Below are 26,270 nucleotides of genomic sequence, written 5' to 3'. Positions count from 1 at the left end.
TCCTAATTTTTTGACGCATTTCAAGTTTTTTTAAATAATTATATTATACTTCCTTTAACATTTACTATAAGGAGAAAATTATATTCGTATCAAAAACTATGCATCAGTGAGGACTTCTAGCAGCGCTTCGTACGATTTCGTACGCTCAAATCCTGATTCGAGAGGAGTCGAATATGAATGTGCAGATTATGCGCAATATTCAGATTGGGCTGTCCCACAACTTATTGCCACCAAATATTGTCCAGATGTAAGTTTCTGATGCGAACATCTCACAGATTTTAATTTTTTATTTCTATAGAAATGTAGTTATTATCTTCATCACATTATTACGCGAAAACTACAAATTGCAGGTATTTATCAGAAGTGCAACCTGTGCATATTCAGAATTCACAGACTTTGCAACCCGAATTATGGGGAGACACTGCTCGTTAGGTTCCTACCCAGTGTTACAAAATCATTGTTATTGTGATGATAATTCTGATCCCATCTTAAGTGTTCGTAAAGTTAGTTTATTATTGCAAACATGCAACACTGCAATTAATGAGTAAGATACTGGTTTTTGTAAATAAGAAATTAATTAGTTTCTTTTTTTATTACAAACTGTTTTTCGTTATCAGAGTTGTAACAGATACTCGATTCCATGTTCAAGATGGTATAATTAGCATTGAAGTTCAATGTGGGACGTTTTATAACGGTAAAATTTATCCTAATACTGTTAGATGGAATACTGATGATAGACGTTACACAAGAGGAAATCATCCAAACCACGTTGTGCTTTCTGCAACATTGAGATCATTTAATCTGGATGATATTTTATTGCCTGATGGAGAATTTGTGACGGGTGTTAAGTTAGAGAGATTTACTGATAATCATTTGGTGTTGGCGATACAGGGAACCCAAATGTATGATTCTAATAATCGAATTATCAGTGGCCAAACTACTTTGCGTTATCCTCAAAGTACCGGATATACAAGGTAAAGTACAACAGCATATTCTGAAGGCATGGTAAATATTAGGGTGCTTCAAAAAAAAACATTAATTTTTTTTTTTCGCTCTTACCCCCTAAAACGTTAGTGGTTGCCGAGAAAAAAATCCTCCCAAAAGATGAGCTCTCTAGTTCAACTCTAAGAGGTCGCTATTTTAATTTTAATTTCCCATCTGATTAACATGTAAAAATTTATTTTTTCATTCAAAGTGTAATTACTCGTACGCTGCTCAATATTTTTCAAATTTATACATAGACCTTTAAAGCTGAGTCCTCAAGCTTTCCAAAACCCTACGACAAGTCATAATTACCATTATTCAAATATCAATTGAAGCTATCTGAAAAGTATCGATTTTGTATTTCAAAATGAAATTGTTAATTTTCGATTTTTTTTTGCTAGCTTCAATTGGGGATAATTATGACTTGTCATAGGATTTTGGAAAGCTTGAGGACTCAGCTTTAAAGGTCTATGTATAAATTTGAAAAATATCGAGCAGCTTATGAGTAATTACACTTTGAATGGAAAAATGAATTTTTACATGTTAATCAGATGGGAAATTAAAATTAAAATAGCGACCTCTTAGAATTGAGCTAGAGAGCCCATCTTTTGGGAGGATTTTTTTCTTGGCAACCACTAACGTTTTAGGGGGTAAGAGCAAAAAAAAAAAATCGGTCTGTCAGTTGACCCTGCGGGCCAGCCCCAAAACTTCCCGCTGTTTTCGAGCTCGTTGAGCTCGAAAACACTATTGTGAATACATTTTCGAGCTCTACGAGCTCGCAAATACTTTTGTATGCCATTGTTTTATAAAAAACCATTTTTTAGCATTTCTTTCTCCCACGATATCTCGCGAACGAATTAACCGATTTTGATGGTTGAGGCGGCAATCGATGCGTTTTGTCAAGTTCTAAAGCTGATAAAATTTTGGATCCGATTTATCGAGTCGTTTTTGAGATATTTCAGGAAAAATAAAAAAAATTTTTTTTTTTAATTCTTTCGACAACGGTTTCTCTTGAACGAATGAACCGATTTTGATGGTTGAGGTGGCATTCGACGCGGCTTATAAAGCTCTAGAGCCCAGTCCATTTTGGAATTAATCCTTCGAGCACATTAAAAGTTATCCAAAAAAAACATTTTTGAAAAAACTTTATTTTTGGAATATCTCTGAACGAGCCCTACCGACCAAGCTCAATTTCCTCTCGGCTTCAAGATATTGACAATCCGCGTCGAATGGCACCTTAAAGTTCAAAATCGGTTCATCCGTTCAAAAGATACAGGTATTTACATACGTACGTACATACATACATACATACACTCGGACATCATCTTGAAATTAGTCAGAATAGCTTCCTAGGACCTCAAAACGTCGACATCTGATAGAAATTCGATTTTCGTAAATCGGACCGAAACCAATAACTTCCCGAATTTTTGAAAATTTACAATTTTCTTAGCGGGAAGTTAAAAATAAAGTTTTTTTTTGAAGCACCCTAGTAAATATAGTCAAATTTGTTTCTTTTTTTAATTAGTGTTTCAATTTGATTAATTTTTTCACAGAGTGAATATAAATGTATATCAACTCCCTGCGCCTCAGGATCTAAATATACAAACTTATGAAATGAGTCAATCGGGATATCATTACATCGATTTAATTACATCTAAATGGTCAGATAAGTATACAGGTAACGCAGTAATGCCATTTTTGGATATGCAACCGGTCAATTTATCACCACCAGTACCACTAGGCAGACTTGGATTATTTTACAAGAGTCAACCTGGCTATGGCGGGTTTTTGGCTTTCAAACATATCTCTCCAAAATTTATGCATTTCATTAGCGAATACTATGTCTATAAATTGACTACCGCATCTCCAGCTTAAACATTGCATATTCAGTATTGTCTACACGCAGATGATTTTACAGCAAAACTTACACAATTTTGGGTACTGTGGTAACTTATAGTACATATTAGTTTTTACCAAGAACATTGAGAATTAAAAAATTCAATAACATACATTTTTAATATCTCTGATATTGAACGCACGGTGAAAATTAAAATGCTGTTTTGATGTTTTTACGGTATCGAACTGTTTGTGTAATTCTTACTAAAAAAATTACTGTATGTACACATTACCACAAAATAGACAATAGCTATTTTTACATGGTTATGTTAAAATGATGCGTTAATAATAAAAGCATGCTTTCAATATATATAAAAAAAAAGTCGTTATGTTTTTTTAATGCCTGTCCTTCCTTGTCTGATATATTAATTTCGACATAGCTCAACTGTAAAAAAACACCGGCATGCTAGTGTAAGTTCATTTTACCTGATACCAGTATTATAATTTAAACACCGCTTTTTAACAGTGAATTTATTTATATTTAAATTGTAGCATTTTATGTTGAAAATATTAGTATGTTTGTTAATTTTAGCTTAATTTTTATAGTATCGTGAGAATCACTTTTAATAACAAAAAAACCCACAGCTTTTATTTTAATGTTTCGTAATCATGATTATTATTACTATTATTCTATCATACGTTTTCTTCAAACTGTTGCCTACAGGCCCAGATCAATTATACATACATCAATTCAAACATTCTAAACTATTATAAAATTGAACAATCTAATCAAAATCACCTAATACATTTAGCCTAATGATCGAAAATTAGCTTTGTGTTAATGTCTCTTTGTGTCGTTTGCATTACATAACTTAGAACAAAGAAAAAAAAACCCGGGCTTGAGGCTACATTTCATCCACGCTCTTATATTTTATTGGTCAAAAAACAATTAATTTATCCTACCATTATAAAATGTTGAGCACATAAATCGAGGTTTTTCGAAACCGAATTCATGATAACAAATTCTTGACTCCATTGCCAGTTCGGCTAGGTAAGAAATAACAAAAACTTTATTTTGATGACTTATTTCAATCATATAAATTATTATTTCTTTTTATAGCCATAGATTAAAACTCGTTTGAATATAACTGTTAGCTAACATCAAATAAGAAAGTTTTCAAATTCGAATCAGCGATCATGTGATCGATGTTCTTGATTATTTGTTCGACATCGTTGATTGCTGACGTTAAGTTGATACCTAACTGAGATGATAATACAAATCCAAAAAATAAGACGGGACGAAAGGGAAAATGTTCTCATCTCGCGGTAACTTTAAACTAACGGAAATTTGAAATCTCAAGAAGCTCGAAAACAGCGGAAAGTTTTGGGGTTTTCCGCAGGGTCGAACGTTTTTATGGTTTTTTTTTTTTTTTTTTTTTTATCACTTATAGACAAGTAAGCAATTCATGAAATCAATTAAAAGTTACTACAAAATATATTGATAATCCGCTAAAAAATTGTACCCCAGTTTCTCAATATTTAACAAAAATTTTCTAATGTATTTCAGCATGAATGGAACATTTAAAAAATCAAAATGTTTCATAAAACAAAAAGTTTTCTTTTCACCGAATGTTTAGGGTACCCCATTGTGCCCCGGTCTCTCATATCCATAAAAATAAAAAGTACTTTTTATCTTACATTAAATAAATCTTAAAAAAATAATCAATAACCATCACAAACTATTTGTTTCATTTATATATACTTAAATATTTACATATATATGCAGTGTATAAAACATAAATAATTTCAAATAAAAATATTCCTTACCTCAGAAAAAATCACAATCTTCGAGTATTTCACCTCAAGTGATTTGACAAAAAAAAAAAAAGATATTTCATCATGACAATCCTCAGTGATTGGCACTAAGAGTGGAAGTGAATTCCAATGAAGAGTAAAAACGAGAGACATATCGATGGATTATATTTTCCATCCTTTTTAAAACTCATTGCATTGATCTCTCGAGATTGAAAGACACACAAGTAGAATACAAGAGAAAATATAACTACGGCTGGGGCTGGGGTTGGGCCGTGATGTGGCCAAGGGGGTGAGTCTTAATGCATTTGGTGAAGCAGCCAGCCACAACGGTACGCATCAACAACCACCCTTTTCGCAAGCTCGGCATTCAAGCTCTCATCTTCTCCCCCGTCATCTTCATTTCTATTCCATCTCTATGGGCCGCTCGGTTTCGCACTTGCGGGCCCACTTCAGCCCGCGTCCTCTTCACTTCCATTCTTTCTTACCACTACCACTAAATTACAATATACATGTACACTCATCGACGTAATGGCTCCAAAACGAAGCGCATCCCAGCAGTTTATTCCCTGTTATGTCCAACCCGTAATCTTTCAACAGCCGGCAAAATGACTCGAATATCGGTTTTAGATTCTTGTCAGCTCTATTTCAATTATTTTTATTTTCTTCACTCATAAGCTTCATCTTTCATTTCATTTTATTTTATTTTTTTTTATTGTTTCAAATGGATTATATGACCCAGAGTGCAATTTTATTGTTTAAAAAAAATACGCGGGAGTGAGAGTAACTTTACTAAAAGTAGGCCATGGCTCTTCTACTGTGCCCCTCTTTTTATTCATTTCTTTACAAGTAATGAAAGATATTACGACTAATGTACTGAGACACTAAATTTATCAACTTTTATAATCAATAAAGAAAATATATTTTCATTTCATAATTAAAAATTTCTAATGAAACTTATATTTATTAAAAAATACTTTGACTTGTTCAGTCAATATCTATATTTTTTTTTTTTTAAATTAAACGGTACCCTAGATATATAAACTTTCATATCCAGTGACAATATTTACATTACTCTAATGAGCAATCGGTGATCTAAAGTCGTGATATGTTTGCAGAAGACTATTACATCGAGTGAAAGTTTAGGGAAGCACACACGATTTCACTCTTTACTGCCGCGGGTGATTATCGTTTAGGAAAAAAAAGTTTCTAACCATTGAAATAATAAATCACGAGTATTGATTATGACAACGAAATAAAAAATAAAGTAAAAAAAATTTTATTTTATCAAAAGCTAGAATAATAACAGTATAAATAATATATATGAAAAATAATTACTCACCGAAATTAGTCCCAAGAATAAGAAAAACGGAGCAGAGCCAAAAGATTTCCATTGTCTCGGTAGGTTTGAATCCAAGCCTCGATGTCTTATTATTTAAACTCTGGAAACCACTCACGGGCACTGTACACTCTTATTAAATCTCGTTGTTATGTATATGTATGTTGGATTACACAGGCACCAGTGAACCACAGACACACGCATTAACGTACGCGCGAGGACATCCCCGTCCTCTCTCTTTTGATCTCTTTATTTTTATTATTTATATTTATATTTGAATATATTGAATTATTATTTAACTTTGTTTTAACGTGACGCAACACACGTAGACCACCGCGAAGACACCATTGACACTCAATGTTGATCTAAAAAACAAAATTATTTATTTATATAATAAATAATAAATAAATTTAACGTCACTTATTTTTAATTCCGACGTCGCTCGGAGATGGACTACGACTGCTCTGGCCTTTGCGACACCTTTTGGGCCAAGTGAAAGGATCATGCGGGAGTAGGAGATTCAAATAAACAAATAAGACATTAACTTATAAAATGAAAGAATAATTTTACATTCAAATCAAAAATTCATAAATAAAAACACGGACACAAAATTTTTGACAACGTACCGAAATCATTGGAGGGCACAGAACAGGGGGGTTTTTAGTCGCGGAACGCACGCGGGTGCGTCGCGCGCGTTACCGACTCAAGGACTGACTACGGGGTAAAATATCCGTCGACGTAATATCTATTGGCCACTTGGTACCGTGTACTTCTGCGTGGAAAGCTCCACCTACTGGTAGGAGGAGTACCACGACAGACCCAGGGGTTCAAGGTATGCACAGGTACATAGACGAGCTTTTACTATATTTGTTAAATAGATATATACATATGTGTATATAGATATAAATACTTGCAAAGGTATTGAGGATGAGAGCTTTGAGCTTGCGCGTCAAACATTTACGTTACCCCTTTTACTACTTTTTTACGAGTTACTATTTTTGTCGTTAAATCTTGTTCTAATTCCGACTTAAATTATTTTTTTTACTCCTTTTTTATGTTAAAATGAATCAATGGGACATTTTTAAGCTTAATGCTGTAATATTTTTAAAAAATATATTCTGGCTTCTGAAAAATTTGTTGAAATTTTATTTTTTAAAAAATTATATTTTTTAAGCTACACTGTAATAAATTTGCGGAGTGAATGCGGAGCGTATGACTGTCTATTTATCTTATCCTCACGGAGTAAAATTTAATCCGAAGGGGAGTTTATTTTAATACTAAAACTTCGAATCGGAGTGAATGCGAATTTAAATAAAATCCAGATCACTCCGAAATCACTCCGCTGAAAAAACAAACTCCCTATTTACTCCGTATGCGGAATGAATGTTTTTTAAACTCCGGAACTCCAAGTGAAAGAATGACTTTGGTTTTAAAAGAAATTCGTAATCACTCGGAATTCACTCCCAATTTTTTGCAGTGTAAATTTAACACTGAATTAGCTTGCACACTGTAAAAAATAAGCGGAGTGAACCCGGAGTAAATCCGGAGTGAATGCGGAGCGGATGACTGTTTGTATATTTTATCCCTTCGGAGTGAAATTTACTCCGAAGGGGAGATCATTTTAATACTAAAACTCCGAATTGGAGTGAAATCCACTCCTAAAAAGAGTTCATTTAAATACTAAAACTCCGAGCGATGGAGCGCACGGAAAAAAATTTACTGTTGCTGCAACAGGAGGCATTCATGTTGCAGCAACAGGAAAAGCTCCTGTTGTAGGATTTTCCTGCAGCTGCAACAGGAGACAGCCATGTTAATACCGTTGCGAATAATAGTAAAATATAGTTACACAGTAAAAAAATTGGTGTCATTGCGTCAAAAAACTTAGTGTTACAAATTTTTGTGTTAAATTTAACATTTATTCTGTTAAATCAACACAAAAAAGTGTTAAATATTTGACACAAAAATTTTTAACACTAAGTTTTTTGACGCAATGACACAAAATTTTTTACTGTGTAACTGTATTTTACTATTAAGTCGCAACAACAGTATTAACATGGCTATTTCCTGTTGCAGCTGCAGGAAAATCCTGTTGTTGCAACAGGATTTGTTCCTATTGCTGCAACATGACTGCCTCCTGTTGCAGCAACAGTAAATTTTTTTCCGTGTGAATTCTGATTTAAATAAAATCCATAATCACTCCGAATTCATTCCCAATTTTTTACAGCGCATTAATGAATTATGTAAAAAAAAAAAATAATAATAATAATTAATGTAAATATTTTAAAAAACAAATATTCAGGCGCCTGAAAATTTGAGATTTTATTTTTAAAAAATTTATACTTTAGTGCTAAATATTTTTTAAGCTTAAATTTAATACTGAAAAAGTTTGCATTAATAAATTATGTAAAAAATAAATAATTAATGTAAATATTAATAAAAAATATAGAATTGCAATACAATAAAAAATATATAACAGTCCGAGCGTTATGACAACTCGTGCGTACAAAGTAACTGAAGAGGTACGTACACAATAGAACGTGATATCGAATTTATATTTAACATTTTTTATTTTTCTTGAAACACATAAAGCAGAGAAGGTAATACGGAAAAAGCTGATCGTGCGTTGCCAGACGAGATCACGGCTCTGAATACTTAATGAGCTTCTTTCTCTTTATTTCCATCCCCCATCCCCTTTGCCGACACCTAACCTGTCTTTATTCCGGAAGCAAGACACTTTGTTACCCCATTCCAGTCTTAAATTCCTCACAAGTGATTCGACTCAACCCTCTGTACTTTTACTCTTAGCCTTGCAAAATATTTTAAATATTTTATTTCAATATAATAATTAACTTCTACATCAAAGCTATTTTATTTGAATACTTCGTCATTTACTTAATTTAAATTAAACTTTTCCTACATTTTGTAAATATTTAAATTTATTTTACATTAAAAAAAAAAGTAATTTTTTTCATGTACTAGCTTTAAAAAAAAAATTACCAGTACATTACTCATCACTCTAGTATAAAATTAATGCCGACAAGTCACGTGTCGCCACGAATGTCCATTACAAATGAATAAAAACGTTAAAAAAAAAAAAAATAGAGAGCAGTAGGGCCAGTGGCTTTGTCCCAAAAGTTTAATATCCGCCGATGATCGGTTTGAGCCGAGGGGAAAAAGACGACACTCAACTGCGAATATATATCTATCTATCTATCTATCTATATATCAGTAAAGAGTAATAGAAGGGAGAGTTATAACATATATATGTATATATATAGATATAAAGTGAATACGCGGCTTATGATCGTACGATACGCGTTGCTCGTCATCACATATAGTAAAATCATCCTCTATCCTCTATCCTTTATCCTTTACTCTCTATATATATATATCCTACATCACTTTATCCCTCTAAAGTACGCGGATCGTTCAGATAAATACACGCGTGTTACTTATCGATAAAAAAAAAGTTCAATATTTTTCTTTCCAAAGGCAACTTGAATTCTAAAAAAAAAATATTAATTTACTATTTTTAAAAATATTTATCATTTATAAAGAAAAATAAAAATTATTAAATTACACTGAGAAAAAAAAATAGCTTTTGTAAAATCACTATTTTTTCGAGTAATAAATCGATATAAATTATTGCATTATTAATTTCATATTTCGCGCGAAGAATCATTTTCTTGACAGAAGAAAATCAAAATTTATCTAGACTATTGCAAAAAAAAGAAGATTAAAATATTTTGAAATAAACTTTGCACAGTAAAAAATTTTTCGTATTTGTGTAGAAAGTCTGTGTTAAATATTTAATATCTCTGTGTGTTAATTTAACATACTGCTTTTGTGTCGTTAGATCAGTTCATTTCAACACAAAACAATTTTAATTGAAACAAAAGTGACATTTACTCAGTGTTAATGTCCAAAGAAATGTTAAAACTTTTAAAATGTAACTTTCCCATAGAACGCGTGTTAATTGATTAAAGGAATACAAAGAATGTGTTAAATTTACCGTAATCATTTGATAAGCTTACATATATACATAAATTACTATAAGTATAAAAATAACACAAATGAAAATGTTAAATCAACAAAAAAATTTGTGTATAATTTTATTCAAACACACTGTTCTGTGTTAATATTTGGTAATTTTTTTTTACTGTGCACAGAAAAAAGAATTACTTGGCGCAAGAAATATTTTGCATTATGAATTGAAGACAAATTTTTCTTGGCTCAAGAATTTTTTTTTCGTCTAAAAAATTTTTTGCACCAAGAAATTCTTTTTTTCGGTGTGGGGTTTCTTCGATTAAGAAAATGACTTTCAATAAAATCTTCAAATTGTTCCGCCAAAAATATATTAGATTAAAAATTTTTAATAGCATAATTTCTCGTAGTAGAAATATACAATGATTCTAAAGTTTTTTTTTCTCTCAGTCTAAATGTACAATATTATTAAAATAATTATCTGGCTATTAAATAATCAGATAATCGCAGCAATTACGGCAAAAATGCTCACGCAATCATATAAAATAAATATCCTTTTTTTTTATTCACTATTAATATACAAAGTAATGTAGATTATGATGGGGGAGGAGTTAAAAGGGTGAGATATATGTATAAATAAAAAAGTAACGGTAAATTTATTGGGTGGTCCGGCTTATTTGTGTGTATAAATTAAAGTTTAACTGAAACTCTAACGTTAACATAATCTAATTCAATATCTTCTCATCCCTTTGCTCTACTCTTTATACAATACAGTTATAGCAAAAGCACAATATAGTTTTCAGGATGGGGAAAAGCACCGATAAATCAACCAGTTGCGCCCCCGGTGGAAAGCCGGTTTCGCGCACGCCCCTACCGTGTTGCCAGATGGCTTAATTTCATTGTGGCATACGAGAGTTTAGTAAGCCAGAAAGAGCAAGAGCTATTTTGACACACTCTACTTTATCTATTCTACACATAAACTAGGCTATAAAAAATATATATATACATATATTTGTCTCTTATCAATTTGAACCTGATAACTACTCGTTACTCATTACCTCTTATCAATACATATATAAAATGTAACTACTCACTAACTTTAATCTTACAAATTATTATTTAATTTATTAATTAATAATTTATCGAGCAATTGATTGATCGATAACTTAATTAACAAGTAATGAGGTAGGAATTAAGACGAGCAATAAAATAAGGAGCCGACAAACGTCTGAGTGCTCAATCGATCGGGACGATGCGTAGCAAACTAGAACTCGTGCAGTACCTGCTGGGTTCTCTACTATTGCGTTAGAGGACCTTGAAGTATTTTTTATTAATTAATTATCAATAATAGTTTTTGAATTTTTAATCATAGTAACAGTAACAATAACAATAATAATTTTTATATCAATAACAGTAACAGTAACAACAATGACAATGATAATGATAAAAAAAATAGTAATAAAAATGAAATAACGATCGATGCGACAGGTTGACCCACATTTTTCATTGTCTAAATGCCAATTAAAATAACTTTTAAATAAAATAATTAAAATGCGTACGATTAGCAGCCAACAAAAGCTACGCTGATGCACGTCAACACAACGAATTCATGCATCAACGTAATTAACAATTAAAATAAACATTCATTAAATAAAATTTATAATTATTCAAATAATTTAACTGTAACATCTAAACACCAGGACATCTATTTCCCCTTTCACTCACGATTTATTATTTCTCCCTCACATAATCCCTTAGCTTTTATTTTTAATTCCTATCTATTCCCACCATTCTTGTATTGTTGGTTTTCTTTTTATTTAAATTATTTATTTATTATTATTTTTAAATATTATTATTGTTGTTGTTGTTGTTGTTGTACTGAATTATGTAATAATAAATTTATTTGTAAAAAATAAAAATAAAATACACCGGGAACAAAGTCCTCGCGGTCTTTCGTCTCTACTCTACTCGGTCTTTATCTCCTCGCGCGTACAAAATGCTTTTTAGTCAACGACGACGCAGCTGGATAAACGTGAGAGAACAAGTAAAGCGGGAAGAGATGAAATTTGTGGGTGTAGTGGTGGTTGTGTAGGTCGTAGTCGTAGCGTATCTAGAACTGGGGGTGTAGGTGTAGGTGGTGGAGATGTAGCTGGTGTAGGTCGTAGAGACGTAGCTGGTGTAGGTGGATAGTAATAGTACTGAGTATATTATACAAAGGAGCTTGCAAGTAGGTGTATAAACAGTGGGGATCACGTACTCCCCCACTCGTAGTGGTGCCACCTGACAGACGACGAAATTTTATAAAATATCGTTTCCTTCTCTTCTGGACCATGCGCGTAAAATTTAATCGAATTTTACTTTTTCTTCCGTTTCTTGGATAACTTTTTTTTTTTTTTTTAAAGTACATATTTATTATCATTATTCATTATTACTTTTCTTATTGTTGTTATTATAGATTGAATAATTTAATTTTTTTTGGGGAAATTTAAAATCTCAGCTCGTCTGAGACATTTTCTTTAACAAGTTTTTATATAAATTCCGCGATATGAATACGTAAGTTAACGACTGCGTAGTAAAGAATCAATTGAATTGATAATAATGCGCATGACATGAAAATTGATTGTTGTATGCATATTTTACTACATATTGTACCGATAATGATAATTGATTTTGAACTGATTTATTGATTTATTGTTATTATTATTTGATTTATTTTTATTTTTATCAATAATCAATCATTTTTAATTATCAATTAGTAATTAATTATCGATTATTGATTATTGGTAATTGATAAATGATTATTGATAATTGATAAAAATATATATTGAAGGTGATAATAACGCACGGGTGATTTCATACTACAGAAGCACAAATGAATCACTCGCGCGTACGAGCCGTTTTCCGGTTTTACCGGAAGCTCGCGGTTTTTTTTTGTTGTATTTTGTTTTTATATTTTTTTTTATCCATTACACCCCCACAATTTTCCCGAGTGAAGAGGAATGAGAATTTTTTTTATCTCCATCTGTCGGTTTAATTTCAAATTCAGCGCGCGCATATCGGCCGCGCGTGCGCAGAATTAAAACTTCGCGAACTTGAAAGTTTTTTTTTTTAAATTTCAAGAGAAACGTGAAAATGGCTGCGTCGGCTAAAAAACGTGATATTGAGAATAAATCTAAAGAAAATGACGATGTTACAAGCAGTGACGTGAGTAGTGATGAAGAAAATGTTGATAATAATGACGAGAAGGTATTTTTATTATTTACTTATTTATATTTTATTTTAACAATACGTCAGCAATTTTCTAACCTAACATTGAACATGCGGTCAAGTTAAAAAATTACTAATTAATTATTTAAATAAATTTCAGGGCAATCAGATAATGGTAGACTTTGTTGGTCGGACACCAGACGACTCAGATTACCATGGAATTAAAATTTTGTTACAACAATTATTTTTAAAAGCTCATGTAAATGTCGGTGCTCTTGCTGATTACATTATTTCGCATAATTATGTTGGTTCTGTAGTGAAACAGGAAGCCGACGACGATGACGATGATGACGATAATGATACTAGTGACGTTGGTGACGTTTTTGGTGTCACCAGTGTCATTAATATCTCTCATGGACAAGTAAGCTCATCAGATACTGTAAATAATTATTTTAAATTAAACATGGTGGCCACATTTATGGAAAATCTGGAAATGTCAGGGAATTATAAATATACTGGAAAAATCGGGGAATTTCATTACAAAGCTGGAAAAATTTTTACTTTCTTTTGTTTTTTTATTATTATGATTATTTATTATTTAATTGGCCATGAAGTCGAAGCTTTTTGCGGCCATCCCTTAATACAATATAACATAAGAATAGTAAAGTATACAATAGGGAAGCAATTACAATATTAATTAATATATTATAATATAACACTCAATCATCATACAATTGTAAATTCTAATAATAATCATTCCATATAACATTGGTTCAAGCTTTGGAAATATTCATAACAGGAGGTACGAAATTCCACAAAAGTAGGCTTTGCAGTACAATAATCAGGCAATTGATTCCAAATTCTTATTTTAGATATAATAATAGTATATTGTGTGACAAGGGATGAAACAAGACGATATCAGACGTCAGAAGGGTGAAGTTAGCTGTCATCACCCGTAGTCTGAAATTGTGTTTCATCCTGAGTCACACACCATATTTTTCATGATTACATGCATCGGAACTTAAAGATTCAGTGTCAGCAGCCTTTATTAAATAGTAAATAAATAACTTATTAAATAGTAAATAAGACTAAAATATTATTTTCACTCATTTTTTATTAATTTTATTTGGTTACTTAAAACTGTCATTTGAAAAACGAAATGAGTAAACTGAAGTGACAAGCAAACAAATGAGAATAATAAGGCTGCAAATGAAGATTAAATATCATTAACACCGGGCAGAAACAATTGTGTTTCTTACCAAGGGAAGAAACACGCATGTTTCTGCCCGCTGTATGAAAGTATTTGTGAATTACGAATTCGCTAGCAGTTGTTTGCAGCATCGGCTTGAAATTAGCTTGTTCCGACTGGCTGTAGAGACACTGGAACTTTAAGTTTCCATGCTGGGATCATGGAAATGACTTGTTATACTTAGCACCATGACATCCCGGCTAAACAAGGTAATACTGACGTACTTCACTTCTGTTTTGAACGAAAAAATCCGATACATTTTTTTTTCTGTCAAAACTGTTGAAAAAGTGGCGTGGCGCGAATGCGATTGTAATACCGTCAAAAAAAGTTAGTAGAAATTGATTCTAATAGCGAAAAAATGAAGCAGTTAGAATTAAAAAGGCTGTTAGAAAAAAAAAAAGTCTTAGTAGAAACCAATCGTCAGGATCTTCAAACTATTAACATACATACTGAGAAGTTAAAAAACCAAAAACATTAAAAGTACACATAAGTATTGAACTAATAAGTTTCTCTATATTTGTTATTCGCGTACTTGATTAATATTTTATTAATATTCTATAAAACATTCTTATTTATGAAATTTATTCTAGTGAAAATGAAAAATTTATTCATATTTCATTACAGAGTAAGTTATGTAAAAACAGATTTAAAATGAAAAATAAAAAATTATTCATTTAATAAATAATAATAATAATAAATTTCTTTATTTGCATATAGAAGGGTTACATATTTCCCTACTGCAAAGTAGGAGAGGGCTTTGATGCTTTTATTTTGTGCATTCAGTAAGAGATTTGAAATTTAGACACAAGTATAAGGCAAGTTTAGAAATTTAATGATTTTTCACTTTGATTCGAGGAATTTGGCTCTTTTGACGATCGCACTTTGCATTTAATAAATAAAAAAAACCTATGATCATTGACAAATAATAAAATAAAGTTTCATTTAACGACAATGATTAATTATTTATTGAACTGACTTATAGCATTTTATTTTGAATTAAATGAATACTTTCAATGATTTAATATTACTACGTATGGTCAGGGAATTTTTTAATTATTTTATTGGAATACCTGGAAAAGTCAGGGAATTTCAGTTTCAGAAATCTGTGGTCACCATATTAAACTTACCGCAAAAAAAAACATATGTTCTTAATTAGAATTATAAATTTCAGAGTGAAGAATGCATCCAACAACTGCGTAGTTTACTGAAAGAACTGTCAAGTGAATACGCAACGGATTCAGTCAACGGAATGATAACCAACATTCTAGAAAATGACTCATCCGCACTGGGGTTGATAATAAACGAAAGATTTGTTAATATTCCAGCAGATATATCGGTGCCACTTCTGGAGAATCTCATGTCGGACATGAAGCGCGCGAATGCTAAAAAAATGGCGTACGATTTCCAGTACTACGTGATTATTTCAAAGTTGTCAAAGCCAAAGACAGCTGGCAAGAGTAAGGGCAAGAAAAAAAATACTGAAGACCCAGAGGAATTGTGGAGTAACCAAGAGGAAGAGGTATTTGACGAGGAATCAATGTGTAAATTTGAGTTTTCCGTAGCTAAAGAGACAGATACCGGGTTATCTGGTGCATGGAGTGAAGACGACGACGAGTTGATCCCTTACAGGCGCGTCATGATATTTGAGGCGTCAAAATTACCGGGAATTATTGAAAAAATTAAAAAATTTATTGCTCATTAAATTCGGTTACAAATAATCGCTTACACATCAGCTTCTTTTATATATTTATATAACATATATGAAATATTTTGTTCATTTATACTTTCAATGTACATATTTATAAGTGCAACGCTGGTGTAATTATGTTATTTATTATATTTTTTTGAGTTTATAATTATTGTGCGCCTTTGTCATGGGAGCTGGCCAGCTCGGAAGAGTTAATCGACTGTCTTACTGGCTTAGCTCGTCGTCTCATTGTACCGAGGATGTTCAACATCTCAGAGACTGCTGCCGGAGCGCTTTCCATCTCTCGCTTACGCTTTCTCTCTTCTTCTCGTTGTTTCTACACATGTAAAAACAAATAAATCATTTTTATAATTAATCGTGAATAAATATAAAACGATTTTTACATGCTTTATAAAAAAAAACAATTGTCTTACGTCTGTTTGCTTCAAAGTAAACCTCCCACCTTTTATTTGATTTATTATGTCGTCAATAGCTGTAATTTTATTTATTATCATTATTAATTATTAAGTATAAGTGATGATTGCAAATTAATATTTTTAAAATAATTAAACTCGGATTTGAATTATCAGATACTGATGTATAAAATCTATTCTCAAAGCTTTGAGTCCATACTTTTTATAATTTTTAATATCAATCTATTTAAAGAATTATGTTTTTTACTCATTTTTACACAGAAAATAAGAATTTTTTGGCTCAAGAAATTTTTTCTCGTCCTATGAAAATTTTTGTTTTCAATCGATGATACAACAAAATTTTTTGCATCAAGAAATTATTTTTTTCTGTGTAGATAAAAAAATTATAATTGATTGTTTAATAAATTTATTTAATTTTTAATTCTCTATCTGGAGTCGAAATAAATTTTCTTAGCTCCATTTTTAAATTTGTAAGAGTTTACAAAAATTTTTGAAATCGAAATTACTAAAAGTTTCTTAAAATAGAAAATTGAAGGTCGAAAATAATTTTTTTCAGATCGATACGATAATTTGAACTCAAGTAATAGAAATGTTAAGTTTTAAAACTCTTTCAAGGGTAGAGAATAGTTCAATTGAAATGAATGGATTAAAATATACGTAAATAGTTACCAGGTTGTTGAGGTACAGCCGTAACAGATTTCTTAGAAATACCGAGCATATTTTCCATGTCAACAATAGCTGAATGTCTATTCTGTTCTTCTTGAAGACGTTCTTTTGTTAGCAATTTAACGACAGTTGAAGTACGTGACGTACTTGGAAGTGGTGGCGGTGGAGGAGGTAACGGAGCCGGCATTGGTGGTGGTGGTGGTGGCGATAGACTCATTGTTTCTAATTGATTAATCTTGTCTTCTAACTTTCTAACAATCTCTTGAAGCTTCAAAACGTCTTTTTCAGCCCGTTCTGCTCGTTCCTGCATCATATTGAGCTCAACTTCAGCTAATTTAAGCTTCTCTTCAACAATTTCAAACTCGACATTTGATTCCTTTTCATCAAGTTTATCCTGCAGTAGCTGTATCTGCTCCAAGTGCTCTTGTTTCTCTTCCTCCAGTAGCCGCTTAAGTGACTCAACTTCTTGAAGGACCGTCAGCAATCGTCCGTTCGGATCGTCGCCTACTTCTGCCATCAGCAGAGCACTTTGGTGCGCCAGAACATTACGTTCTTTTTGTATTCTATCGGCTTCAATTTTCATCAGTTTTGCGCTCTCTCTCTCCCGGTCGCATTGCGCCTTCAGAGCTTGGACTTCTTCAGCAACCATACGCGATACGCGTTCCATATTCTCTTTGTGAATCGTCAACTGTTTGATTACTTCATTGTTTTTATCACTTATTTCTTTTTCATCCTCCAAACGAGCATTCGTCAGCGCCGCTTGTTCCTGTGCTTCAAATTCTTGGAGTCTTGCTGCATTTAATTCAGTTTGCAGTCTCGCAACTTCGGCACTCAATTCTAAATCAGTTAATTTTATTTCATTTAAATTAAAATATAAACATTTAATAAGACTTGAAATTTAACTCTGTGTGTAAATATTGGGTCTTTGGAGGAACAGTCAATTTTTTAAGAAATTTCGCTTTTTCGATCATTCTTTTATTTTTGTTAACGACAATTTTAAACTGTTGACTTTGGCAACTTTTGGGCCATGTATTAGACACTTTAAAAAGTAATCCAGAATTTTTTGAAGCCTAGAAACTTTGAAAACTTGACTGTTCCCTAAAAGATCCAGTGCATATACCGTGTACACACACAGGGTTAAAATAGTTCTACAAATTTCGACTTCTAAAAGTTTTTAATTTTTTAAAATTACAAGTAAAGTTATCATAGGCACTAAATATATTCCAAAATGAACCTAAAATCTAAACTAATTCATACTTTAGCTATTTAATTACCATCTCTTCTTTAATTAGTATTATTTATTAATACTCTTCAATAAAAGAAATATTTTTTCTAAGCCCTGCGCCAAAGTTCTGACTCTTACAATGACACTAAATTTCAAAATGACACTTATTCAGGTTCTATTGAAAAGAATAAAAAATTTGTTGTTATAAAATTGAATTAGACCTTTGATTTTAAACAAGAAAATTATCAATTTCCAAGTGGTACAAAAAAAATTGTTTTTTGACTTCCCGCTAAGAAAATAGAAGATTTTTAAAAAATTCGGGAAGTTATTGTTTTCACCACGATTTTTGGACATTGAGATTTCATCAGATGTCGACGTTTTGAGGTCCGAAGAAGCTATTCTCACTATTTTCAGAATGATGCCCAGTGATTAGTTAAAAAGATACCGACAACGAAAATTTAAAAATTAACATTTTATGTCATGTTTCTCGGATAAGTCATCATGTGATGAATAAAATGTGTTCAAAATAATACCAATTCTTCGTCTTTATGGTCTCTCTTGATCTCCACATAGTTTAATGCAATTCGTTCTTTAGTTTAAATAATATTATCAACAAAAAAAACACCGTTTTTAAGATTTTTCTCAAATATTCTATATATTAAAGCTCCGATCTGAGTCAAAACTCATTTAAATCCTTATTTTAATCACTTACATTGATTTCTGCCTGAATAAATTTATTTTATTGAGCATATCCGTAAATAAAAATTTCAAAAACGCTTGTTCATTAATTATTTTCAATTCTTAAATTTTCAAAATTTAATATAAAACGTAACTTGTTTCGAGTTCAAAGAGCTCGAAAATATTAATGTTTTCAAGTAACACACAGACGACTTTAAGATGTCTTTTAAAAGGACAATACAAACTTTTTTTTGTCTCAAAGTCACCTTTTTTGATATAAATAAGACATGCAAATGTTGGTTCCGGAGACAGAGAAAATTTGAAACGTTTTTCCTGTCTTATGTCAATTAAAAAGTCGTTTAGATGACTTATTTTACATCTATTTATAATTTACTTTTTGTCGTCACTTGTGTCAAGTCTTTTAAGTAGATATTTTTCCGGTGACATAAATTTCTGATTGTTTTGTCAACATATTGGTGCCTTATCGGTATGTCAAAAAACAGCCTAAAAACTGATGTCTCATAGATGTCAAAAAGGCAAGTGTGCTACTTAGGTAGTTAAAGGTAGTGTCAAGCGCGAAGAATTTAAAAATGTTGATAATAATAATAATGAGTTTGAGCTCGAAAACAGCGAAAAGCTTTGGGGCTACCCGCAGGGTCAACCGTTTTCCAGTTTTATTTTGCACGCCTCGAACGCGAAGCGGAGAGGTTGTGCTTTATAACGGACTTGTCAAGGTCGCGTGATTTTTTTTTTGTTGAATTTAAGTCAACAATTTGCTATCATCGAACCAATTGTTAAATTATATTTAACAAAAGTCAAAACTTTTTTTTGTTCCTCCGGAATTGGTTTGTGTGACCCCTAACAGTTTTCATTGGTGCAAAATTATTAAGGTGGGGAAGCAATCAACCTAACACTAAGCGTCCAAGGTAAATGTTTGGTAACTGTGTTGGATTTAAGTTGACTTTAGTAACAAAATAAATTGTTAACTTGAATTAAACATTACTTAGCACCACCTTGAACACTTGAGAAGCTAAAGAACATTCAGAACTTTGGTTTCTAAACTTTGAAGACAACTGCGTTAACTTCATAAACTTCATATTTTATATTACTTAATTATTATAAAATTCGATCTATGAACTATAAGCATAAACAAGAGACGAAATTATTCCATAGTATCGAAAATTTAGAGATTTAAATGCTACTACTGAGTTATGAATTATTTAAATACCTGACTTAACCAAAAATTGTTAAGTATTTAAAACTTTTATTCAAATCTGTAAAATGTTATAAATAAGTATTCAATTTCAGTATTTAAATTACAGAATTATTGTAAGTGATGATAATTATGCAGTTTTATGGCTCCACACATTTTTAAAATTTTATTAATCATAATATATATAAATAAATTCATTCAATCCGTTCATTTTTACGGCAGGTTAAAGAAAATCATGGCGATAGAATCAAAACTACAACTAGTGGCTCAAACTTTGCATTCTTATCGATTCAAAAATAGAGTTGATAAATTGTCGTATTGTCAATTTTACATAATAATTAATTTAAAATTAACATAATATAATTATTTATTGTCATAAGATGGGTGGTGGCGTGTGAAAGACCTTTCTAAAGTTTGCTAAAATAAATTTCAAACTTTGAACAGGTGAAATTGACATACTTCAGTTATTTGATTACTATAGAATAATATAACTCCGAAGTATGTAAGCAGATGCATAGGGATAGATTACTATCCGCCTTCAGTTACTACCGGGCTAAGACATTGAAGTTCACTACAGTGTTTTGGCTCCGGTCGTACTAGTAAAGAAGTAGTCTAAGACAAAACACGTCAACATCAGCTTACTGATGAGCCCGTTGGCGTACTCAGGACGAAACTGTCACCTTTCATGACATTTATCGCACTTTACACTCATGACAAATGTTTTGATGGTTGACTTGAAAATCAATTAATTCCGAATTAACGTTCTATGTCACATTGCGCGTTGACAATTTAAATCTTTGAAATAGAATAATAATTAGAGAAAATCTATATAAAAATATGAACAAAACGCATAAATTCAAAGGTAAAATGATGTTTGCTTCATACGCAACGCGATTTGTTATCTAATAATGCAAAAAGTGCCATCAATCCGCCGTTACATACTTGCTGATGGAATTTATCTGATAGCGATATGTATAATACTGGATAGTTATTTATTTTAAATAGGTGGAGCCTCACTTGTGCATAAATATCATATTTAAATTCTTTTGTAACATAAAAACGGTATTCTAAATAATTTAAATGAATATTGACCTGTAATAGTTTGACGCAGTTCTTCAGCATCATCCGCATCGTTAGCGTCAACCTCATCAGAAAGATATGAGTCATCTGCCAGTGCATCAGGGCGTGAGTCAAGGATCCTCTGAACAAGTACTTGTGACCTTCTTTTCAATTGACGGTTTTGTTTGTACCACTACAAATACAGATAAAAATATATTCGTATATATCCGTGACAATTGCTGGCTTAAATACTAATGAATAATGATATTGAAAGCCTACTTGCGATGCCTGTTGCATTGCTTTGTGCATTGCACCTGTCTCAACGTCATATTGACGTTTAAGTTGTTCGTATTCTTTACATACAGCCTCTGACACTGAAAGTATTATTACAATATCATTTAATATCATAAATAAATCATATTAATTTTATCCAGGGCTACGTATTTATAAAAAAACTAGACAATTAGACAATTAGTCAGAGTCATACCGGTACGGAGTTTCTGTAATTGTTCATCCTTATCACGATTTTGTGACTGCAGTGCACTATTTTCACGTAATAATTGTCGGTGTTTTTTCTCTAGGTCGCCGTGTTCTCGACTAACTAAAAAATTAATTAAACAAATAGTTAATTATTTGAACTAATTACTTAAACTTAAATATAAGTTTACCTGTCTCAGATTTTTGTAACAAAACTTTACGTTTCCTTTCAGACTCCTCGTACTTCAACTTCCAATTGACTTCAAGGTTCAAATTATTGTTATTATTATTACTGCTGCCATTGTAACGCGAATTGCTGACAATTTTTTTAATTGGAAACTGCTGTCCGTTGTCTTTAGTTTGAAAATTGCTTAGTGGAGAGTTCAGATCATGAAATCGATTAATTTTTGGTGATGCTGAGGCTGCTGAGGCGTCCAACCGTTCGAAAGAGGCCCTTTGAGCGGCAACCGAGGTCATTCTCTGGAGCGTTGGACTCTGCGGGGCTTTGTTGTCCGCAGTATTTAAATTTCCACGCTTTGTTGACGAGTGGAGTGTTGATTTATTGGGAACGCCGAACGGTTTTGGGACCGGAATGTGGGAATTAGTCATCGCTGGTGTTTTTACTCGACCTATCTCCGGCGATGATAGATTACATGTTAATTCTGTCCTATGCATCATTTCTAGACATATTAAATTTTATTATTATTATTATTATTATTAATATTGATAATCTACTTACTCACTCCATACATAACATGAATTAAAATTAGATTTCTTGGAAGAAATTTTTTTGATTAATATCTTAGTAATTATTAGAGTAAAGTAAATGTTATTGTAAGTCATTTCAAAGGAATTTTTCTTTCCTACAATTTTGGTCTCATTAAAAAATACCGCGAAATTTATCGTTTGAAAGATAGACATTTAAAATATTTAAAATAAATTATTTTTAATAGTATTTATTTAATGGTAATTATAATTCAACCCTTTTTGTAATAAATCAAATTTTTTTTTCAAAATTTATACACAAAAAAAAGGATTTCTTGACGCAAAAATTTTTACTCACACCAAAAAAATTTTTACTGGTCCTAAGAACTTTTTGCATTATGAATTGAAAATAAAATTTTTCATGATACTGAAGTTAGCCGACGTCTAAAAATTTTTGGATTTTTCAAAAAATGATGAATTTAAAAAAACAAAACATTTTAAAAAATTGCACCTATAGTTTTTTTAATTTTCTACATCTGCATATTTTTATTTTTGTTTTTTTTTTAAATTAAATTGTTGAAAAAAATATTTGAAAATTGTTCATTGTCTGTTAACTTTAGAATCATAAATTTTCTTGGTGCGAAAAAAATTTTTTTATGCCTAAAAATTTTCTCTCGTCCTAAGAAAAATTTTGTTTTCATTTCATGATGCGAAATTTTTCTTGTGCCAAGAAATCCTTTTTTTTGTGTATAAAATATATTTATTTTACACCCACGATAAAATATTGACGTAGAATTTTAAATGATCAAGTAAAAATAAAATAATTGAATTTTTAATTAACATTTCAATAGATAAGAAAAAATTATGTACTTATTAAGATCATTGGAACGGAAATCTCTCTAAAATTTCAGTCTTTAAAAAATATCTTAAAGTTAATAGATGAAAAAATAGTCACTTAAAGTTAAATCCATTACATATCATTAAGGCAATTACCAAATAGTTCAAATAACTGTAACTTAAAAAGTATCGTGTCAACGTAATTTCTAATGATCACCAAAGTTGTAGGAAATTAAATTTCCTCTTACGACCATAGTAAACCTCAAATTATCTAATCTTGCACTTCAAGATTTCCAATAAAACTAAAACTAAAAAAGTATTTATAAAAATAGGACCTAAAATATCATAAGCAAAGGGAATCCCTAGGTCTTGGTTCATTGAATCTTTAAATCTAAAAATAATGAATTTCGTGCCTCCCGATGCTTGAGACAAAACTTATGGTTAATGTTTTATTTACCATCTGTGTCTAAAACAACTTTACATGTTTAACTTTCTGTAATAGACATCACATACTAATACACCACGTATAAGTAAATTGCGTTTGCAAGTGAATGTATGACCTCAACGACTTTCCCTGATTGCTTAACGATTTTTCATCACGATTAATTTGCCTTCTGTATTTATATCAATTCCCAATCTCGTTATAAAAAAATACAAAATTTCATTACTAAATATCAAGGTCTTTCTTCTTCAAAGTCATGCTTTGCATAAATTATAAAATAAACATATAAAATCTTAAATAAATGATAAGATTATACTTAAAAAATACGTCATCTAATTTCATCTAAATAAAATATCTATATATTTAAATGAGTTGCCTTCCTGGTTTGACATTGCGCGAATAAATTAAAATGAATCAGCTTCGCATTAAATAAAAATACATTATAATTCTCATGTATTATTTAATACATCGATATAAAATGAAAGTGTTTGTACACACTTGTGTATACATCACTATCAATAATAAAAATAATAAAAATAAAATCCACTATTTAATTGCGCACACACAAGTCTTGAGTCACTTCTTAATCACCAACTTTATATGTAATTTTTAAATTTATTTTCTTTGTTTCAAAAACTTAAAGTCTATACTTAATTTTTAAACAAAAACAAATCTACATATATGTAAAATTTAATGGAGTAATAGACAATAAATAATAAAATGCAAGTTCTTACATTTTTTTTAAATATCATGGATACTTTCACAAGAAGCTGAGTACTTGTCGTCGCGAGAGTATAAAAAGTTATGAAGAAAATCCGAGTATGAGGGATTAATATATAATAAACCGGCGCCGGCGTGACTGTGGTGGGCACGGGTTTAAGTAGTATGTTTAGTTTGTAGCATTGATGCTGACTTAACACATACTAGAGTAAAAAATACAGAGTTGGGTATACACTTAACTGAAGACTGGAGATAACTCAACTCTTAGAGATCTCAGAACCAAGTAAAGAGAATAGAGCAGAAGGCGATTTGTCGCGGCCTCTCCCACGTGCGCGGGCTTGGCTGGACCAAACGTGCGTGGGGTCCACTTTCTGGGCTTAGCACATTCCTTAAGGCCCAGATATTATTTTTTAAATTTAAATTTAAAAGTTATATTTGAATTTTCGTTTAATTTAAATTAAATTGAATCGAATTTAATTGCCGCGAACTTGATCAGTTTAAATTTAATTTTTTAAATTTGTTTATAAACTGCTTTGATAATCCATTAATTGTAATAGATAAAGACTTGTTGTGATATACAGTATGCATTAAACTCTATCAGTGTACTAACACTAACTATGGATTACTACATTCTACATTTTTGTTGAATGCGTTATTGACTTATATGATATTAATCCCCACTTTTTGTGGTTTAAATACCGTCTTTACACTGCTGACTCATCATTTTATTATATATTTATATGCGATATATATAAACATGTTTGTATGATTGTCAGTTGTTTAAAAATGTCTAGCAAAAAAAAAAATTTTGTTTGAAAATTATTAAGATATTCAAAAATGAGAGGTAAATTTAAATACAAATGAAATAATTGATTTGGTGATAAGGAATAATAATTAATTATTTTATCAAGGAAAAGTTGTAAGGTCTACTGGTATCACTGTAGAAATGGTGAGGCGCGCGGTCGAGGAATTGATGATGAAACGAGCAGGTGTCAGTGCAAGAATGATTGGCGAATATTTGAAAACTCGGTACCCTATTGAAAAAAACCCAAGTTTACTTAAAAAGGAACTTAAAGATAAATTAGATCATGCTGTCACGTTGGGAATTTTATCGCGCTCTGAAACTGATACTTATTGTATTGGTACTTTTAGACAGAAGGCTTATAATTATAAAACTGACTTATCTTCATTTTGGGAAAGATATTACAAAGTAATTCTATTTATATTTTATATTTTTTTTAATTGATTAATTAATTAGTTAAATTGTTTTTTATTTATTGGATAGAAAAGACCAGGACGTCGTTTGAAACCACCGCCGCCTAAAAAGAAAGTAGAAAAAAAAGTTGATAATTATTACAGCGACTCCAGTGATTTTAGTGATTCTGATTTTAGTGATTGATTTTTTTTTAAATTTTCTTTAGCTGCCAAAAATAATTCTATTTATTTACAATCGATAAAAATTGTAAAGATTTTATCAGCAAAATATTTTTATATAAAAAAATAAATTATATTTTTTTTAATAATAAATTAAATTTTTGTAGGATTATAAGACAAAAATTTTTTTAATTTTACTTCCGATGTCTCGATGCAATGATCGATGTAATGATTTGTTATATATGTAAGACATTTTTATAATTAATTTAATGGTATTACAACATTTATTCCATTAAATAATATTGACATAAAATTAATGGAAATTTTAAATCATTACAGACA

General features: G+C 30.9%; 5 protein-coding genes across 9 annotated transcripts in view; 3 read left to right on the top strand and 2 right to left on the bottom strand.

Annotated features, from left to right (window-relative positions):
* Positions 1–12,067, bottom strand: part of LOC130677165 (protein Skeletor, isoforms B/C) — a 92,290-nt gene extending 80,223 nt beyond the window's left edge. The window contains exons 1-2 of one of the 3 annotated variants that reach the window (XM_057483809.1): positions 11,681–12,067; positions 5,975–6,336 (exon numbers count right to left, since the gene is read on the bottom strand). In XM_057483809.1, coding sequence (XP_057339792.1) covers positions 5,975–6,026 — 52 coding nt within the window. In that variant the 5' untranslated portion in view covers positions 6,027–6,336; positions 11,681–12,067. Of the gene's footprint in view, positions 1–5,974; positions 6,577–6,597; positions 6,714–11,680 lie in introns of those variants that run through there. The other 2 variants (XM_057483808.1, XM_057483810.1) reach the window with 2 other exon arrangements.
* Positions 373–3,038, top strand: LOC130677170 (uncharacterized). Its single transcript, XM_057483818.1, has 3 exons — positions 373–544; positions 618–974; positions 2,538–3,038. Exons 1-3 carry the CDS (start codon positions 411–413, stop codon positions 2,857–2,859), a joined length of 813 nt encoding a protein of 270 aa, XP_057339801.1. The 5' UTR covers positions 373–410; the 3' UTR covers positions 2,860–3,038.
* Positions 12,068–13,046: 979 nt separating the features above from the next.
* On the top strand, positions 13,047–16,476 carry LOC130677529 (protein BCCIP homolog). 2 transcript variants are annotated; one of them, XM_057484319.1, is made up of 3 exons: positions 13,047–13,201; positions 13,323–13,583; positions 15,583–16,476. In XM_057484319.1, exons 1-3 carry the CDS (start codon positions 13,088–13,090, stop codon positions 16,111–16,113), a joined length of 906 nt encoding a protein of 301 aa, XP_057340302.1. In that variant the 5' UTR covers positions 13,047–13,087; the 3' UTR covers positions 16,114–16,476. The 2 variants fall into 2 exon arrangements, with proteins under 2 accessions (XP_057340302.1, XP_057340301.1); XM_057484318.1 differs by having other exon boundaries at positions 13,323–13,601.
* LOC130677524 (shootin-1) lies at positions 16,265–24,952 on the bottom strand. Of its 2 annotated transcripts, none has more exons than XM_057484310.1 (8): positions 24,795–24,952; positions 22,042–22,530; positions 21,861–21,974; positions 21,653–21,747; positions 21,407–21,566; positions 17,202–18,035; positions 16,533–16,591; positions 16,265–16,435 (listed from the first exon to the last, which is right to left on the bottom strand). In XM_057484310.1, the coding sequence occupies exons 2-8, from the start codon at positions 22,526–22,528 to the stop codon at positions 16,268–16,270; spliced, it is 1,917 nt and encodes a 638-aa protein (XP_057340293.1). In that variant the 5' UTR covers positions 22,529–22,530; positions 24,795–24,952; the 3' UTR covers positions 16,265–16,267. The 2 variants fall into 2 exon arrangements, with proteins under 2 accessions (XP_057340293.1, XP_057340292.1); XM_057484309.1 differs by lacking the exon at positions 24,795–24,952 and adding an exon at positions 24,569–24,746.
* A 282-nt stretch (positions 24,953–25,234) lies between these two features.
* LOC130677530 (uncharacterized) lies at positions 25,235–25,958 on the top strand. Its single transcript, XM_057484320.1, has 3 exons — positions 25,235–25,398; positions 25,466–25,764; positions 25,840–25,958. Exons 1-3 carry the CDS (start codon positions 25,392–25,394, stop codon positions 25,951–25,953), a joined length of 420 nt encoding a protein of 139 aa, XP_057340303.1. The 5' UTR covers positions 25,235–25,391; the 3' UTR covers positions 25,954–25,958.
* The last annotated feature ends 312 nt before the right edge of the window (positions 25,959–26,270 follow it).

The sequence above is a fragment of the Microplitis mediator genome, chromosome 11 (genome assembly GCF_029852145.1).
Source record: "Microplitis mediator isolate UGA2020A chromosome 11, iyMicMedi2.1, whole genome shotgun sequence".
NCBI lineage: Eukaryota > Metazoa > Arthropoda > Insecta > Hymenoptera > Braconidae > Microplitis > Microplitis mediator.
Note: the sequence above shows the minus strand (reverse complement) of the source record. Positions and strands in the feature narration are given on the sequence as shown.

Coding starts and splice junctions, on each gene's coding strand:
- LOC130677170 (XM_057483818.1), top strand. CDS start 411: ATGGGGAGACACTGCTCGTTAGGTTCCTACCCAGTGTTACAAAATCAT. Junction 545..617: donor TGCAACACTGCAATTAATGA/GTAAGATACTGG, acceptor TTTCGTTATCAG/AGTTGTAACAGATACTCGAT. Junction 975..2,537: donor CAAAGTACCGGATATACAAG/GTAAAGTACAAC, acceptor ATTTTTTCACAG/AGTGAATATAAATGTATATC.
- LOC130677524 (XM_057484310.1), bottom strand. CDS start 22,528: ATGATGCATAGGACAGAATTAACATGTAATCTATCATCGCCGGAGATA. Junction 16,592..17,201: donor GGCTGTACCTCAACAACCTG/GTAACTATTTAC, acceptor ATAAAATTACAG/CTATTGACGACATAATAAAT. Junction 16,436..16,532: donor TTACTTTGAAGCAAACAGAC/GTAAGACAATTG, acceptor TTACATGTGTAG/AAACAACGAGAAGAAGAGAG.
- LOC130677530 (XM_057484320.1), top strand. Junction 25,765..25,839: donor TTTGGGAAAGATATTACAAA/GTAATTCTATTT, acceptor TTTATTGGATAG/AAAAGACCAGGACGTCGTTT.
- LOC130677529 (XM_057484318.1), top strand. CDS start 13,088: ATGGCTGCGTCGGCTAAAAAACGTGATATTGAGAATAAATCTAAAGAA. Junction 13,202..13,322: donor TTGATAATAATGACGAGAAG/GTATTTTTATTA, acceptor AATAAATTTCAG/GGCAATCAGATAATGGTAGA. Junction 13,602..15,582: donor AAGTAAGCTCATCAGATACT/GTAAATAATTAT, acceptor TATAAATTTCAG/AGTGAAGAATGCATCCAACA.